The sequence below is a fragment of the Gopherus evgoodei genome, chromosome 5, assembly GCF_007399415.2.
Source record: "Gopherus evgoodei ecotype Sinaloan lineage chromosome 5, rGopEvg1_v1.p, whole genome shotgun sequence".
NCBI lineage: Eukaryota > Metazoa > Chordata > Testudines > Testudinidae > Gopherus > Gopherus evgoodei.
This window is the reverse complement of record NC_044326.1, coordinates 24,561,004-24,579,303: the sequence shown is the minus strand read 5'-3', so window position 1 is coordinate 24,579,303 and position 18,300 is coordinate 24,561,004. Positions and strand designations below refer to the sequence as shown.

Genomic DNA, 18,300 nt, shown 5'->3' with positions numbered 1-18,300 from the left:
TAGTGACAGTGTGGAGTGGTTCTGTTCACTTCTGGTGGGCATTCACACACAAAGAACATTCAAGAACTGCAGGAGTTTAGATTTTGCAAGGCAGGATGTAACTGCCAGCAGCGCTGCTCCTGTCATTCTGATGTCTGTTATTTGCAGCACGAAGCGGCCCCCACGCCACCGCCACGAATGATTGCACAGGGAGTCCACGGGGGGTGGGAACAAGCCTTCCCAGTACATTATGTGCGGCTGTGCTGGGCTCTGAGGTTGCCTGCGCCTTGGGCTTCAGAGAGGAGCCAGCAGATGGCGGCGCCTCTCCTTCACTGGGAGAGGAGTCCCGAGCACGTTGTTTCCAGTGTAAACCCTCGCTTTGGTTACAAACCCTGCCTTCCTCCCCTCCCTCCCCCTCCGGAGGCTGTGTATCTGTCTCACATTCACATCCCAGCCTGTCACTAGCACATCCGAAGACGAGCATGGCGCAAAGGGGGCCACCCGTGTCTCTAACAGGGACCGTCCCCAGGACAGCCCTTAGCCTGGCGCTGCTGCTGCTGCTCCTCCTCGGTGCCTGCTGGGCTGCGCGCCCCTCGGAGCAGTTGGGCGGCCAGAGCCCCAGCTGGGTGACCCGGGCAAGAAGGAACCCGCGGGAGCTGCTGTTCCGCGGCGGAGGCGGCGGCCGGGAGGAGGCTGGGGCGCTGGGGGCTGCTGCGGGGAGTCGCTCCAGGAGAGCATCCTCCACCTCCTCCCGCCCGGCCAGGGAGCAGGTCTCTCTGATCAGCACCTCCTTCGTGCTCAAAGGGGACGCGTCGCACAACCAGGCGATGGTGCACTGGACGGGCGAGAACAGCAGTGTAAGTAGGGGCCCCTCCCCAGGCAAAGCCATCCAGCCCGGGGGGGTGTGTGTGTGAAAGGCATCGCAGCCCCCAGCGGAGAGCCCAGCAGCTGCCGCCCCTGCGCTGTAACTAGATGGCCCCAGCCCTCCGCGCTGTATTACGGTAGCTGTTCCCTTCCCCACCCGGCTGCCCGGGGGAGCCTTGCCGGGGAGTCTGGGACTCTGGAGTCGGGGCAGCAACGCAGCCCTTGCGTGCGAGGCTGGAGGCGGCGGGTGACAAGTGCATCCCCGGCTGGGGCTCAGGCAGGTCCCGGGCGGAAACTAGTAGCCTCCTCCTTGGCCACGTCGATACTCTGGCCGGGGAGGAAAGGGGGTCGCCCTGATGTAGGGGGGCAGGAGGAAGAGAGACCAGACCGGGGGCAGCGGCAGCAGCAAGCCCTATCCCGGTTGCGCGACTTCCCCGGGAAGTTTGGAAAGTTTGCAGCATGCATCCCGCACATACATGGAGAGAGGGGCTTTGGGGTGGGACTGCACCTGGAGCAGGTCTCCCGGGCTGCGGCTGCCTCCTCTGGCCCGCGACGCTGCTCGGGCTGCATTGGCCGCTGGGGCGAAGGGGCAGGTTGGGAATGACTTGTGGGGAGGATCGGGCCCGAGGGATGGAAAGTTGTTTCAGTCTCTTATCCTCGGGCGGCTGTCGGCAGCTCCAGGAGACGCCTGGTGGCTGGTCACACCCACCCAGTGTGGTGGGGAAGGAGACGCAGAGGGAGAGCTGCGGCCAGAGCATTATCTCCCCCCCACCCTCAGCCTTTCATAAAAGTGCCAGATTAAATTGTCGAGGCTCAATCGATTCACCTCAGCTCAATCGCCTGCTTCGAATCCCTGGCCTGTGGGCGAGGCGTTTGCTAAAAGGCCCGAGAGGGTGAACAAACTCAGCGGAGGCACTTGGTTGTAAATTGTTCTCACGCGGCGAAATGGAGTCGGAAGAGGCGCAGTAGCGCCAGGTCATTGGTCTTAGTTTGAGCTTCGTTCCTGGGTCTGCTAACGCGCAGGGGAAAGGGCACGAGTGGTGGGGATGCTCCAGCTTGAACACTTCGATCTAGCGCGTACGCACCCACTGAGCTTTCCAGCCTCACCATGACCCTCACCCCTGTTATTCTGTGTCATTTCAAAGTTACGCTTTATTTTTGGTCAACCCCAAAGCCTCCTCTCTCGCCGCTGAAAACAGCCCTATTGCTCAATGCAGCAGCTGACCCTGGTCTGGTCTCACCTGTGCAAGTAGCACACAAATGAAGGCTCCGCTGTTTGATTTGGTCAAAGTGGGTAGAGTTTATGGAGTCAGGTGTCTTGATCTCTCAGCTCAGAAACCCAGGGGACCCATTCTGTCCTATGGTGTAAACGAATGATGAAACTTTATTTTAATATATCCATTATACTTGCCCCTTTTTGAATCTTTTAACAAGCTGGCTTCTTATGTACTGATTGACGTTTTATACAGATATCTTGCTGACACTGATGCTTTTTTGTATGTACACCAAGTTTCAGAACTTTGTCAGAGTTAAAGCAGTGAGTGACTTTATAATATTTAAATTAACTAATTATACGAGGCCAACTTCTCTGCTGGGGTAATTCCATTGATTTAGCCCATTATCTGTTTTTAGCTAATATTCAATCTTGTCTTTATTTCCTTTATATCCACAGATAATGGGTATATATTTGTACAGAAGTTTTCTGGGATTTGCTGTTTCTGAATTTATCCTGCACTAAGAAATTATTTCATAACACTGTGTAACATAGGTAAATATTACACAGCACCAGGCGTTGTGTAATGTCTATATAACCACATAGGCAGTGAAATCTTGTTATGAAAAATCTAGCATGATTTTCTCCTCAAGATTTTCGTATTTCTGGAAAATCTCGGCTTTATTTTATTGTAGATCAGCTGAGATCGTGGCCTTTGTTTGAACTTGAGCTCTGCAAATTATGCATAGTGTTCGTTTAAACTTGACACAGTTCAGAAAGCATGTGTTGTATTTTCCATAAATGTATGGATTAACATCTTCCCCTTTGGGTTGTCAAATCCACTTTGTGCCAGCTCTGCTAGTGGGTCACACAAGAACAAGAGCTGTCCAGTGAGAAGGCTGGGTGCTTGTGTTAATGCTTATTATATAATCTGGTATTTTCATGTGTCAGAGTTGGAGTCAGCATCACAACGCTTGACACCCAGTTTCTGATTTACTTAGGAGGGAAGTGTGCACTGATAGCCATTTTCTTTCCATAGAAAGTATTGCAAATCATCAGCAGCTTCTATTTCTCTAGATTGATCCTTTCCCTGTTTCTGCTTTCAGAATAATGCCATTTCTTTTCATGGGCAGTGCTTGCAGGCTGTTAGGGCTATTTTTCTTTCTTGAAGAGATCACTATTAAAAAAGTTGGCTCGAGTTCAGATTTTTGGGTACAAAAAATTTAAGAGCTTTCTTGCAAAGTACTCTGTGCTCTAAAACAAATACCTTGCTAATCCACACACTATAATCCGCACTTATAATTAGTGGTCTCTCCCCATCTCTCTGCAAAGATTTAATAGCAGATGCTGCAGTGCTAGCTTGTATTGCTAAGATTTCATTATTTTTTCATGATATTCTACAATGTGTGTACGAGTATATGATGAAGTAGTTTCCTCAGCAGTAAAAATAAATTACACTGTCAGAATGGAATACAGTTGATGCATTATCTTATACTTTTATTGTTTGTGCACTTATTAGTTTACTACATTTATTAATGTGTGGCAGGACTCCACATCATTAGTGCAAATAGATGTTCTCTACTGTATTTACTAATTCAGTGACAAAAAGGTTTAGTTGTGCTGTGCTATTTTAAAATCATGCCTTTCTGCATGCCCGCTATCAGCTGGACTGTCCCACAGTGGGCTGGACCAATGACCCGGAGGTGAAAGGCTCTATATCCCATTACCAGACACCTGAGCACCTAGGTCCTTTGCTTAGCATGCTTTTAAAAAATAGGTAGGTGGCAGGAATTTTCATCCCCCTGATTCATTAGACTTGTCTGCTAACATGTTTGGTTGGTTTTGTTGTAGAATATGAGTTGATAAAATAACGAGGAACCAAAAGCTGCTACAAAAACTGATCCGAGGATTGCAAAGAACTAGACACACTTCTTCCACTTTTCTCAGACAGACTAGTTCATGCAGTAAGGATGAGATGAAAATGATACAAGCAAATGTCACTGTTCTTCACTCTGTTGTGAGTTTAAATACCTTAGGCAACAAAAAACCCTATTGAATTTAACCAAGGACCTGATTTACAATCCACTGAAGTCTGTGGGAGACTTCATTGAGCTCTGGTTCAGGCTCTATATCCATGTTAGAAAGCAGGAGGAGCTTCTGATTAACTTCTGATAAGTATTTGGAGCAAGGAACAATAATCTAAGTGAAGAAATTAATAGAAATGGTTACCAACCTTGTGCCTTATCCGTCACCATTGTTATAATGTCATAACTCCCCTCGACCTCAGTAGAGAAGGATGGAGCCAGAAACTACTGAGGGCTTGATCCAAAGCCCACTGAAATCAATGGAAAGATTCCCATTGGTAACAATGGACTTTAGATGAGGCCTTGAGTGCCTCCTTGTGAGGTGCAGAGCATTTTCAGATGCCACTGAGGGTATGTCTACACTGCAGCTGTGAAGTGTCATTTTTCAGTTCTCATAGACTCATGCTAGCTTTACTTGAATTACCACCATAAAAATAGCAGTGTGGAGGTTGCGGCACAGGTGGTGGCTCGGGCTAGCCACCCAAACTCAGATGCAGAGAGTGAGGCAGGCTTGGATTCGGGTGGCTAGCATGAGCTGCCACCCATGCTGCTATTTTTAGCATGCTAGTTCCAGCAGAGCTTGTGTGGGTCTGTCTACCTGCACTGGGAATCACACCTCTCAGCTGCAATGTGGACGTAACCTGAGGACAATGGTGCCTGAACAATTTTTATACAAGGGGTGCTGAAGGAGGAGACCTTGTTATTAATACTTCAAGCAAGAGGGTGTGACAGCACTCCCTGCACCCCTTGTTCCTGTATCTATGCCTGAGGATGGTGGGAACTTCTTTGGAGGCACTCAGTGCTTTGTAGGCTCAGGCACTAAACTACTTCTCTCGCACTTTACAGGAGCGGTGGTTGAAAGTTTGACAGCAGTGAGCTTTAGACAACCATATCCTGTTAAACACCTTACCTTGTAAAATAAATAAAGGAGAAACACACAGTAGGATTATTCCCTTGAGCTCCCTGACAGAGAGACAAATAATCATAAATGGTGAGTGGGCAGCTGTTTCTCAGAAGGTTGTTCACCAGCATGAGTAGTTCATTGAATGTGCTGCGATGGAACACTCATGTGTGGATCAAGAACAAATAAACAAAGTTGGAAAGGGCTTAGACTGCTTGATGTAAATAAATTTTAAAAAGCTCTGTGATCATCCTGTAAATCCTACTGTGCTTCAAAGGAAGTGCTTAATTTGTAGTTGCATGAGGAGGCCATAAATTAAATGTGTCCTTTACCCCCTCTTTTCTTTGATTTAGAACTCTGCTGTGTACTTCTGTTATCCTTTCTTAGTGTAGTTATTTTTCAGAATTAAGGAAATGTTAGATTTGATAGCAGAGGGGCCTTTAGAGTTGGAATGGTTGTAAAGTGAGTTTGAATAGCTAGGAAGATCACTGAACACTTCCTCCTTCTGTTAATATAGGGAGCTGTGTAAATTGCTTCCTGTTTTGTGTCCTCATTACTTTGTTTTGTATTCTGATGAATTAATTATTTATAAATTCCATAAACAGCAAGCTTGTTCCTGACCTTTTCTGACAGTAGTCTGTCTAATCAGAAACGTTGGGGATGCAAGCCTTGCAAAGCTGGTACTTTTAATGTCAATAGCTTAGCTGGTTAGTTCATTCCTACAGTCAATGTTTGCACTTCCCCTTTCCCTGTTGCTTTGAAAGTGCAAGATCTGTCTTGCACTTCTACTTCCAAACAAAAGTTCTTGCAAGTGGAACTAAGTTACTAACCTGTCCTAAAAAATCATAAACTGGAGGCTTGACTGCTGGGTTGCACAATGTGCCATTAACATCCACAAGAGTTATTGATTGGTAGTCACTTATCTGATAAAGTAACAATACTTTTTCTATCAGGGTGTATTTTACAATATTTACAGTTTGCCATCTGTACAAATCATCTTTATGCTGTGCTAAATTTAATATGCAGCTTTTAAAGTTTACTAGGGATACAGTATTCATATCCAGTTCAGGGAATATAATTTATTAGTGAAAAGCTTTAAACAAACAATTATTCTTTAGAAGTAGAGAATTTAAAGCCATTCAGTGTTCTGTGATTACAAAGTAAACAGTTTCTTCACAGTATTGGACTCTTACTGACTCCCATAGGGAATATCTATTTGACCTTAGTGTTCACTTGTGTTTTTAAAAAAATCAAAATTAAGAGAAATACTTGAAGAATGAATCTCATATTCAGATTTGATCTTGATTCATTGGATACTCTGTGCAGACTGCTAAAGTGTTGTGAACAGGACTTCAGCCAACTAGTTCTTAAGTCTTCAGTTTCACAGTGTCTGTACTTCCTTTTTTGTTTGCTTGACAATATTAAGTCTGTGCAGTCACTCATTTGCCCAGTAGGTTGGTGTCTTGGTCCTGTGTAGCCCTCATAAATGTGTAGCACAGGGATACAGTAAATGCTTTTATATACCTTTAAAAAGATCCAGTATTTAGTAGTTTATCAAAGAAAGAAAGATCTGCTGTGTATATATACAGTAGTTACTGTACATAGAAATTTATGTACTTTAACAGCCCAGTTAATCCAGTTATCATTGTTTGATAAAGTATTTTGCTTAATTTAAAAATGTTACCTTTTGCGATGCAGTTTCACCACATATGATTTATACAATCCAGTGACCACTAAATGTATTCTTTTGGCAGATATTTTATCTAATTGGTTTTCTGTTTTGTTCAATTTGCAATAAATTGCACTGTTGGAATCCATAAAGAAGATTGACTTTAATATTCCTGTAGCAATATCTGTAACTGTGAATGTAACTATTTATCCAAACTAAACAGCACTCCATCTTGGTGATTTTTGGTTCTCTTTATCAAGAGGGCCAGATTATTACTTATGGGACAAAAAAGAGAACATAGTCAAAAATCCTAACTTCCTGGACTTAATAAATGACAGATGTATTGCAGACACCAAGGCAAGTTCCTCACAGGGAAGATTTTTTTTTAAAAAGATTCTTTGAGGTGTTGGTGAAAATTTAAACAAAGTTATTCTGAAGGGACTTGCAGAATCTTACACCAAAAGCACTGAGCTTCTCAGTGATTTCTTTACTGGCTGAATTATATTCTGAGTTTAATCTAATGATAAAACAAAACATAAACTTTGTAGTTGGTAATTTTTTGCCCTCCATTTTACCATTTTTTCTTTCTTTTGTAATTTCTCTGTATCTCAACAATTCTATCAAGTGAAGGTAGGGGGCAGCACCTCTGTAGACACTGACAACCCACCCAGCCCCAGCACCTCTCAAGCAGACTCCTGAAATTGACCCATAAGTTCATCATTAAATGTGTGCGCTAACCCTTTTGTGTGTATGTGTATGTGTGTTTGTGAAGGGTGTATTAGATTTCAGAGTAACCTGATTCATCAAGGAGAGGAGCAGAATGTAAAGAAGTACCTCCCTACTGCTATGGCCAGAGGCAAGGTGTTTGGAGGAAAGTAGGGGGAAATGAAAATGGAGGTAAAAGAAATGTAGCAACTAATAATAAAGAGATAATATACAAAACAGTAATATCTCTAATACCGCAGACACACAGTGTGTGCGTGGATAAACCAAACCAGGATTTATAATATCTCATTAGAGATGTATTTATGCTTTTGGCATCAGGAATATATCCTGAAGTGGAAATTTCAGACACTACCCTTCACAGAATTGACAATATTAGACACCTATAAATAGAGACGTTTGGGGAGAGAAATGAGAAAACTTTTAACACTACTGATATTCAGTGAGTAGGAGAATCTTTTGGAAGGAAGAAGTGGGGAAAATGATGATTATTTTACTGAAGAACAGGGACTGTCCCTTCTGAATAGGCACTTTCAGTGTGTTTACGTTCACTGGACATATTTATATTGGGAAGGCCAGGAGATAGGCAGTGATACTTCTTCACACCGAGGAAAACTTTGTATCATTAGACGTCTGAGCCCCTAGTGTATTCCCAAATAGTGTTTCTATCACTCTGTCAATTAAGGCCAATTAGATTAGCATTAATATAAAGAAAGAATATGTCATATAACGTAAGTAGAGTCCTTGTTGCAACTTCAAATAAAACTTCATTTCTACAAACAAAAAACAAGTTGGAAGCGTGTTTCAGTGGAGTCTGGCTGATACCATGACATATCAGAACCTTCTTTATAAAAAATTGACACCTTTAAATAACCAAAATGTCTAGAATGAACTGTTAAGTGATCCAACTGGTTCCTCAGTTCTTATTCTTTTATTCGCATTGGGTAGCACCTAGGAGCTCCAGTCATGGAACAAGACTCCATTGGGCTAGGCACTGTGCAAATATAGACAGAAAGATGCTTCCTGCCGCAAAGAGCAATCTTACAATCTACAATTTAATACTTTATATACCCACTGGGTAGAAGAAATGAGACTTCTATGTGCAGTAGGCATTGGTGCATAGAGATTGTGTACGGTACACCTAGCATTTGCACAAACGGATCCCCCTTTTACACATCGATATGGAAACACGTTGACACGTGTTGCAAACTCATTTGAAAAATTTTTCCTAAATAGATGCGTTTGTTACTGATGAGTTTATTATTAGAATGATGTTGTATTTTGATAATGTCTATACAAATTTTAATAATAGCTGTAGCTAGAAACAATATTTTACATATATGCTATACTGTTTTTGGCAGTAGTGTGTGTCTTTGACTGATTCAGCAGTGCATGGAGGGCAGTGGAAAGACTTTGGCCATGATCGCGCAGACACTTAAGCACACTGTAATGGTACTAACAGCTGTAGCTCCAGTAATTTCAACATAAGCACTTACATGAGCGAAGTTCTTTATCTGTTTAACAGTATTAAGGATTGGGGCCAGTGACTGCAAGTTCACCTGGTGAAAGTTAATCAGAATTCTGAAGGACATTAACAAGGAGTAAGAGGTATGGTCCAGTGTTTAGGACAGCCTGAGACTCAGTTCAGTTCCCTGCTTCACTACAGGCTACCTATGTGACCTTGGGAGAGCCAGTAAAATGGGGATAATGGTACTTTCCTACTTCCTGCGATTCTTGCAAGGATCAATAAATGCATTAAAGATTGTGAGGTGCTCAGATACTATAGTAGTGGGAGCCATATACGTATCTAAAATAGATTAGATTTTCTATAGCCTTGGCGATTTTTAGCTTTCTTGCAACTACTTCATAATGCACTAAAATGGCAGAATCCTAGAAATCAGAGATGGAAAAATTCTATGAGGTTCATTTAGTTTACCCTACTACTAATGCATGCTTGTTCCCGTAAGTGGATCTTGTAGTGCTTAGTTCAGTCGATACCTTAAGTGACTGGGCTTCTGTCACATCTGTAGGCAGATTTTTTCATAAGTCTGAGTTCTTGCTGTTAGGACAGTGTCTCTCTCTTTTTTTTTTTTTTTGGAAATTCAGCCTAATTTTTTCTCTTCTTATTTTTCATTATTATTTCTCATTATTCCTAGGTTCTCCATTACACCACCTGGAATAATTTTACTTCCTTCTTAGTCTTCATATCCTTCAGATTCTTCTAAACAGTAATCATGTTTTCCCTTTAGTCATTGTTTCATTAAGTAAAACTCACTTAAATCTTCCTTCTTGAAACAGACTTGCCAGCTCTCTAATCATGGCACCTATGTACCATGGTGACTGATGCATTATTATAAACACAGACAGAGAGAGACTAGATCTTTTCTGAATTTCCTCCAATTTCTCTTTCTTCATTATCCCGGGTCCTCCAAAAATAAAACTGTAGAAAAGTCATTGTTAGTAAACTGTGATTCATTTTTTTTTTCATAATGAGAATTTAAAAGTACTTTGATAAATTTGGCCAGTACTTAAATTCCAAAGGGTTAAAGCTCATTTTTATGCATTGTTTAAAATGACATTGTTTGTTAATATTTTGTTCTTTCAGATGGAATCAATAAATTAACAGTTTATACATGTCCCTGTCCATTTCCCTGAGATCTGTGTCTCTTATGTCTTCCTTTTTAAGCATGTGCCAAATGGACAATTGGAGCCGGGCAGGAGTTTTTCAATGTACTGTTTGTTTGGGTGTGTTTTGGCTCAAAAATGTCAATTAATCAAACTTGCAACAGTTTGCAAAATTTCAACAAAATTCCCAATTTGAAAAATTATTGGAAAACAAGTTTCAAAATTGTCAAACCAGGGATGTATTGACATTTTGAAAATGAGAAGTTCCTTTTTTGAGTCAAAATGACTGCTTCAATATCTACTAAATTTAAACTTCAGAAAGTTGAGTCAAAATTATCAAAATGTTTCAACTGACCTGAATAAAAAAAATGTATTTCCAGCTCCCAAATTTTTTTGAGGTTTTTTTTTTACTTTTTGTCCTGATTTGGAATGAGAAGGTTTTTTCTTTTAAACATCTTAAATTTTTGCTGGATGGAAAAACCATTTTCCTCCCAGCTCTATGGACAATGCTGTAGAAGTCCAGTTCCAGTTGCTGGAAAGCAGACAGGTGTCCCTGTCCCCAGTGGCGGGACAGTGCGCATGTTTTGTATCATCCTTGGGCTAATGTGTGTAGGCTAGGCAGGTGGCAAACTACATTGTATGCAATGCTAGTCCATGCAAAAACATGCTGTTGTTGTTGTCCTCCCTCCCCAGAACGTAAGAGCCGTGGAGAAGGGATTGTCTTTTTCTGTTAGTACAACAGCTAGTACAATGGGGCCCTGATCCTCGACTAGGGCTCTACATGCTACTGTAATACAAATAAATAATGGTGATGATGACTGAGAATTGAGCTGTCCCATCCTTCAGCTCTGGCTTTGTGAAACTTCCATCTCCCTAGACTCTCTCATTAAGCTACTGCATAAAGGAGTTGTTTTTCTTGGCTACTGGAGAGTAGCCTGTTTATGATTAATGCATACCCACACTTGCCTCCAACAACCATCATTCCTGAAAGGCAGATGCTCAAGGGAGTGAAGTTAAAGGGTTAGCAGGAAATATACACTTTCAGCTTGGGGCGGTGTTTCACCTTGTTCAGCGTGACCAGTTTTGAAGAAGTATTTGTTTCTTTATCACAAACATGATTGCGCCAGGGGATTGTCAGCTGTCACTAGATCTTCTAGGTGTCTAGCTCTATAAGATATTCTTCAGTATCTGGTTCCCTGGGAGTGTGCTTATCAGTTGTTCCTTTTGCAGGATCGGAGTTATTTGTGGGTCTCTCACACAAAACTAATGAGCAGCGTTCATTAAATATTAGCGTTGGCCCTCTGTGGTAGACAAGAAGTGTTCTGAATTTGTTCCTTTTGTGGATCTACATGGTGCCTTGGATTCACCTATATCCCAGATACAGACTGCGTGCACTGACTACTTTAAAAGACACTGTCAAGGGTTGGAAACCTAAAATTAGACCTGGCAGCTGTTCTTTGGTTTGTGGATCTGCATGTGTACATCACTTCTCTCATCCTCTGTCTTCTCAGTCTCTGAACAGCAGGAGTATTACTAAATGAGAAACACCTGATCAGGATTCTTGTATATTTCTGTATCCCTTATGGTTAGAATAAAGCAGGCAGCTGTGTGTGAGTGCTTAGGTGGAATCCTGTCACCTGGGCTGGACTGCCCAGCAGAGAGGTTGGGAGTTTATCCAAGTTGCAGCTCTTATTTTAGAGAAACTGGTAAACTTTCGTAGGGCTCTAAAATAGTGGTGCCCAACTTTTCCAGCCTGCAGGCCAAATACATGATTTCAACTCAGTCAAGGGGCTACAAGAAACAGGTCGGGGCAGATTCTCTGCCCTGTTCTGCCCCCTCTTTCTGGCTCAGGCAGCATAAAGGGAGCAAAAAACCCCCCACAAGTTCTTATTGGGAATCCCTCATCTTCAGGAGGTACAATGGGTTCAAAGAGGGAGCTGCATTCCTGCAGCTAGGGTGACCAGATGACCCTATTTTATAGGGACAGTCCTGATATTTGGGGCATTTTCTTCTATAGTCATAACTGGCTGTTGGTTCTGAGCTACTCTCCTTCTCCTCCCCTGGGTTGGTCTGAGTGGTTGTGTAGGGGAGGGGAGTCAACACTGGCAAAGCGACTTGAGATCTGATCCTGCTCTCTTTGGAGCTCCCACTGCCTGGCAAGCAAGCAGACAGTGGAGCAACTGGAGCTATGCTCATACCTCTTAGTCCTTGTTTCACGCTGTCTGTAGACTCAGATAGAAGACATCACTGCCTTGGCTCTGTGAGGCTCCCATTTGGAAGATTGCCTCTGAAGCCACAAGGATCTAGAAATGTTTTTTTAAAAATTGAAAGATGGGATTCAGTGCAATCTACATAAACATATCCTGTGGTTTGAATCTGGCCTGTGGGTCGGATGTTTGACATCCTTACCATGGAGGGGAACAGCTTTCAGTCATCACCTCCCTGAGTGGATTTGATTGATCACTTTTCAAATGAAAAGCTCCATATCCCATTATCAGTCATCCAGTTGTATAATCTATCTCTCTGTCTATACCACCCTAATCTAAGTATTTATATATCCCCCGCCCCCGACCCCACACACTGTGGTATCTGTGCCACAGAGTCATCCAACCTTATTCACCCCAGTTTAATAAAAACTCTTAAATATTATGTTTAATACACAAATGAGGCTCTGTGGGAAACTATGCATTTTGCTATAATCCCAGATATCACTATGGATTTTGTTACCTGAATTTAGTTCAAATACTAGTGGATACTCATAATTCATATAACTCAATCATAGAAATGTAGGCCTGGAATGGACCTCCCAGAAGTCATCAAGTTCATCCCCCTGTGTGGAGGCAGGATCAAATAACCTAGACCATCCCTGACAGGTATTTATCCAACATGTTCTTAAAAACCTCCAAGGATTGAGATTCCACCACCTCTCTTAGAAGCGTATTCCAGAGCTTAACTACCCTTATAAGTCAGGTTTTCCTAATATCTTACCTAAATCTTCCTTGCTGCAGATTAAGGCTATTACTTTGTGTCCTACCTTCAGTGGACACAAAGAACAATTGATCACAGTCCTCTTTATAACAGCCCTTAACATATTTGAAGACTGTTCTCAGGTCCCCCCTCTAGTCTTCTTTTCTCAAGATTCAATAGTTTCTTAATCATTCCTCATAGATCAGGTTTTCTAAACCTTTTTTCATTTCTGTTGCTCTTTTCTGCACTCTCTCCAATTCATTCACCTTTTTGCTGAAGGGTATGTCTACACTACGGGATTATTCCGATTTTACAGAAACCGTTTTTTAAAAACCGATTGTATAAAGTCGAGTGCATGCGGCCACACTAAGCACATTAATTCGGTGGTGTGCGTCCATGTACCGAGGCTAGCGTTGATTTCAGGAGTGTTGCACTGTGGATAGCTATCCCATAGCTATCCCATAGTTCCCGCAGTCTCCCCCGCCCATTGGAATTCTGGGTTGAGATCTCAGTGCCTGATGGGGCAAAAAACATTGCCGCTGGTGCTTCTGGGTACAACCTCACCCCTCCCTCCGTGAAAGCAGCAGCAGCCAACCGTTTCGCGCCTTTTTTCCTGGGTGAACTGTGCAGACGCCATTCCACGGCAAGCATGGACCCTGCTGAGTTCAAGACAGCAATCATGGACGTTTTAAACACCTCGCGCATTCTCATGCAGTCAATGCTGAACCAGGACCTGCTGTCATGGTATAATTCCCCATTCTGAACCTTAGCGTCCAAAAGATGGGGCACCAGCATGAATTCCTCTAAGCTCAATTACCAGCTTAGTACTTGTAGCACTGCCACCAACTAGGAATTTCAGTGCCTGGTACACTCTGGTCCCCCCAAAGCCTTGCCCGGGGACCCCCAAGACCCAGTCCCTCTGGATCTTAACACAAGGAAAGTAAACCCTTTCCCTCACCGTTGCCTCTCCCAGACTTCCCCTCCCTGGGTTACCCTGGAAGATTACTGTGATTCAAATTCCTTGAATCTAAAAACAGAGAGGAAAATTCACCTTCCCCCCTCCTTCTCTCTCCCCCTCCCAGACTCACCCTGAGAGAGAAAGTAATCCTAATACAGAGAGAAAATTAACCTTTCTCTCCCCCCCCTTCCCTCCTTTCTCCCCACCAATTCCCTGGTGAATCCCACTAATCCCCTGGGGCCTCACCAGAATAAAAAAAAAATCAGGTTCTTAAACAAGAAAAGCTTTTAATTAAAAAGAGGGAAAAACAGTAAAAATTATCATTTTAAATTTAAAATGGAATAAGTACAGGGTCTTTCAGGTACAGATACTGGGAATACTCTCCCAGCCTAAGTATACAAGTACAAATTAAAATCCTTTCAGCAAAATACAAATTTGATCTCCTTCCAGCCAAATACACATTTGCAAATAAAGAAAACAACCATAAGCCTAACTCGCCTTATCTATCTAGTACTCACTATTCTGAACTTATAAGAGCCTGTATCGGAGAGATTGGAGAGAAACCTGGTTGCACGTCTGGTCCCTCTCAGAACCCAGAGAGAACAACAACCAAAAACTAACAGCACACACACAAACTTCCCTCCCTCAAGATTTGAAAGTATCCTGTCCCCTGATTGGTCCTCTGGTCAGGTGACAGCCAGGCTCACTGGACTTGTTAACCCTTTACAGGCAAAAGAGAAATGAAGTACTCCTGTTCTATTAACCCTTAACTATCTGTTTATGACACCTGCAAAGCCAGGCAAGGAGGCGGCGGCTACGGCCGAGCGATGATGAGGACATGGACACAGAATTCTGTGAAACTGTGGGCCCCTGCGCTTTGGAGATCCTGCTGGTAACGGGGCAGGTTCTAGCCATTCAACGCCGATTTTGGGCCTGGGAAACAAGCACAGACTGGTGGGATCGCATAGTGTTGCAAGTGTGGAACGATTCCCAGTGGCTGCGAAACTTTCGCATGCGTAAGGGCACTTTCATGGAACTTTGTGACTTGCTTTCCCCTGCCCTGAAACGCCAGAATACCAAGATGAGAGCAGCCCTTACAGTTGAGAAGCGAGTGGCAATAGCCCTCTGGCAGCTTGCAACGCCAGACAGCTATCGGTCAGTTGGGAATCAATTTGGAGTGGGCAAATCTACTGTGGGGGCTGCTGTGATGCAAGTAGCCAAAGCAATCACTAAGCTGCTGCTATGAAAGGTTGTGGCTCTGGGAAATGTGCAGGTCATAGTGGATGGCTTTGCTGCAATGGGATTCCCTAACTGTGGTGGGGCGATAGATGGAACCCACATCCCTATCTTGGCACCAGAGCACCAGGGCACCCACTACATAAACCGCCAGGGGTACTTTTCCATGGTGCTGCAAGCACTGGTGGATCACAAGGGACCTTTCACCAACATCCACGTGGGATGGCCGGGAAGGGTTCATGACACTCGCGTCTTCAAGAACGCTACTCTGTTTAAACGGCTGCAGCAACGGAATTACTTCCCAGACCAGAAAATAACAGTTGGGGATGTTGAAATGCCTGTAGTTATCCTGGGGGACCCAGCCTACCCCTTGATGCCATGGCTCATGAAGCCATACACAGGCAGCCTGGACAGTAGTCAGGAGCTGTTCAACTACAGGCTGAGCAAGTGCAGAATGGTGGTAGAATGTGCATTTGGCCGTTTAAAGGCGCGCTGGTGCACATTACTGACTCGCTCAGACCTCAGCCAAACCAATGTCCCCATTGTTATTGCTGCTTGCTCTGTGCTCCACAATCTCTGTGAGAGTAAGGGGGAGACCTTTATGGCAGGGTGGGAGGCTGAGGCAAGTCACCTGGCCGCTGATTACGCACAGCCAGACACCCGGACGGTTAGAAGAGCACACCAGGAAGCGGTGCGCATTAGAGAAGCTTTGAAGACCAGTTTCATCACTGGCCAGGGTACAGTGTGACTGTTGTGTTTGTTTCTCCTTAATGAAACCCCCCACCCCTGGATTGACTCATTCTCTGTAAGCCACCCCCCCTTTGATCACAGCTTGTTTTCTAAGGAAATAAGGTCACTCTCATTTAAAAATCATGTATTCTTTATTACTTAGTTATAAAAAGAGGGGGAGAACTGACAAGGTAGCCTGGGTGGGATTTGGGAGGAGGATAGTAGGGAAGGAAAAGGCCACTAAAAAAATTTCATAATAATGAGAGCCTTTTGGTTGGGCTGTCCACTGGGGTGGAGTGGGTGGGTGCATGGAGCCTCCCCCCACGAGTTCTTACTCGGCTGGTGAGTGAGGAGGCTAAGGAACATGGTGAGGGGGGAGGGTGGTTACACAGGGGCTGCAGTGGCCCTCTGTGATCCTGCTGCCGTTCCTGAAGCTCCACCATACGCCGGAGCATGTCAGTTTGATCACGCAGCAGCCCCAGAGTTGCATCCTGCCACCACTGATCTTCCTGCCACTACCTCTCATCTCGAGCGTCCCTCCTGTCCTCACGTTGGTCCCTCCTGTCCTCACGGTCACTGGCATCTTTCCTGTACTTTGCTACCATGTCCTTCCAGTCATTCAGATGAGCTCTTTCATTGTGGGTCACTTCCATGATTTCCGGAAACATTTCTTGTCGCGTCTTTTTTTTCTGCCACTTTATCTGAGGTAGCCTTCGGGACAGAGTAGGGAGGCTTGAAAAATTTGCAGCTGCATGAGGGAGGGAAAAAAGGGAGAGAAGTATTTAAAAAGATATCTTTTAGAGAACAATGGTCATACTCTTTCACGGTGAACAACACTATTCACCTTACATAGCACGTGTGTTTTCACTACAAGATCACATTTTGCATCTTAATATTGAGTGCCTGCGGCTTTGGTGTTACAGATCACTGACGCAGGTCCGGCAGCAGAATTCGGCTTGCATGTGGCCATGGTAAGCCGTTGTCTTTCGTCTTCTGCAGACTTCATCTGTCCAGCACCCTCCTTTCCCAAATAGCAGGCAAAGCCCATTGAATGCTGCTTCTTTCCTGTTAACGTGCAGCAGCAGAAACCACCCCGTGGCTGGTATCATGGAAGATCACTGCTAAACACCCCTCCCCCCCACCGCATGGCTGGTAGCAGGGAAGATCACTGCTAGCCAGACGCGGAAAAGCTCAGCGCCAATCCCCCCCTGCCCCACTTGGCTACCTGCAGGGAAGGATTTCATTTAAACCACAGGCAAACAGCCCAGTAGGAATGGCCATCTCTGTCCCCTTAATTAAATTCCTGAATTTCAGCCAGGTTACCATGAACGATATCATTCTCCTGAGGATAACACAGCGAGATAAAGAACGGATGTTGCTTGAATGCCAGCAATCACCGGGACCATACATAGCTAGGCTTTGTCATGCAGTGATACCAGATTACTTGCTACATGCATGGCGTGGTCAAGTGTCCTACCATGGAGGACGGAATAAAGCAGTGCTGCCCAGAAACCTTCTGCAAAGGCTTTTGGAGTACCTCCAGGAGAGCTTCACGGAGATATCCCTGGAGGATTTCTGCTCCATCACCAGACATGTTAACAGACTTTTCCAGTAACTGTACTGGCTGTGAATTTATTCCAAGTCCTCAGGGCAAATTAATCATTAAAAAATGCTTGCTTTTAAACCATGTCTTATATTTACAAGGTACACTCACCAGAGGTCCCTTCCATGGCTTCATTGTTTGGGCTAGTTGCTTGGGAAGGCTGGGAGGATAATTCTGTCAGGGTGAGAAAAAGCTCCTGGCTGTTCAGGAGAACGGAGTGCTGTGTGCTCTCTACAAGCTTGTCCTTCTCTTCCTCCTCATCTTCACCATCCGCAGAATCCTCAGCCATGGCTGCGATTACCACTCCCACCTCGGAATCCATGGACAGGGGTGGAGTAGTGGTGGTGGACCCCCTAGAATTGCAGGCAGCTCAGCATAGAAGCGGCATGTTTTCGGCCCTGCCCCGAACTTTCCGTTTTTGCTTCTTTGGTTTTCTAGTAGGCTTATCTGAGCTCCTTAACTTTCACACGGCACTGTACTGAGTCCCTGGTGTGGCCTCTCTGCATCATGGCCTTGGAAATTTTTTCAAATGTTTTTTCATTTCGTCCTTTGAAACGGAGTTCTGTTAGCACGGAATCCTCTCCCCATACAGCGATCAGATCCAGTCCCTCCCGTGCAGTCCATGCTGCAGCTCTTTTTCGATTCTCAGGAGACTGCATTGTTACCTGATGAGCTCTGCGTGGTCACCTGTGCTGATGATCTCTCCACGCTGGGCGAACAGGAAGTGAAATTCAAAAGTTCGCAGGGGT

The 18,300-nt window shown here is 44.3% G+C and overlaps 1 protein-coding gene across 4 annotated transcripts in view; it reads left to right on the top strand.

Annotated features, from left to right (window-relative positions):
* Positions 1-419: 419 nt before the first annotated feature.
* The window catches only part of SORCS2 (sortilin related VPS10 domain containing receptor 2), an 849,371-nt gene continuing 831,490 nt past the window's right edge, over positions 420-18,300 (top strand). For 2 of the 4 annotated variants that reach the window (XM_030564483.1, XM_030564482.1), the window contains exon 1: positions 420-836. In XM_030564483.1, the coding sequence (XP_030420343.1) occupies positions 462-836 (375 nt within the window). In that variant the 5' untranslated portion in view covers positions 420-461. The remainder of the gene's footprint in view (positions 837-18,300) is intronic. The other 2 variants (XM_030564485.1, XM_030564484.1) reach the window with 1 other exon arrangement.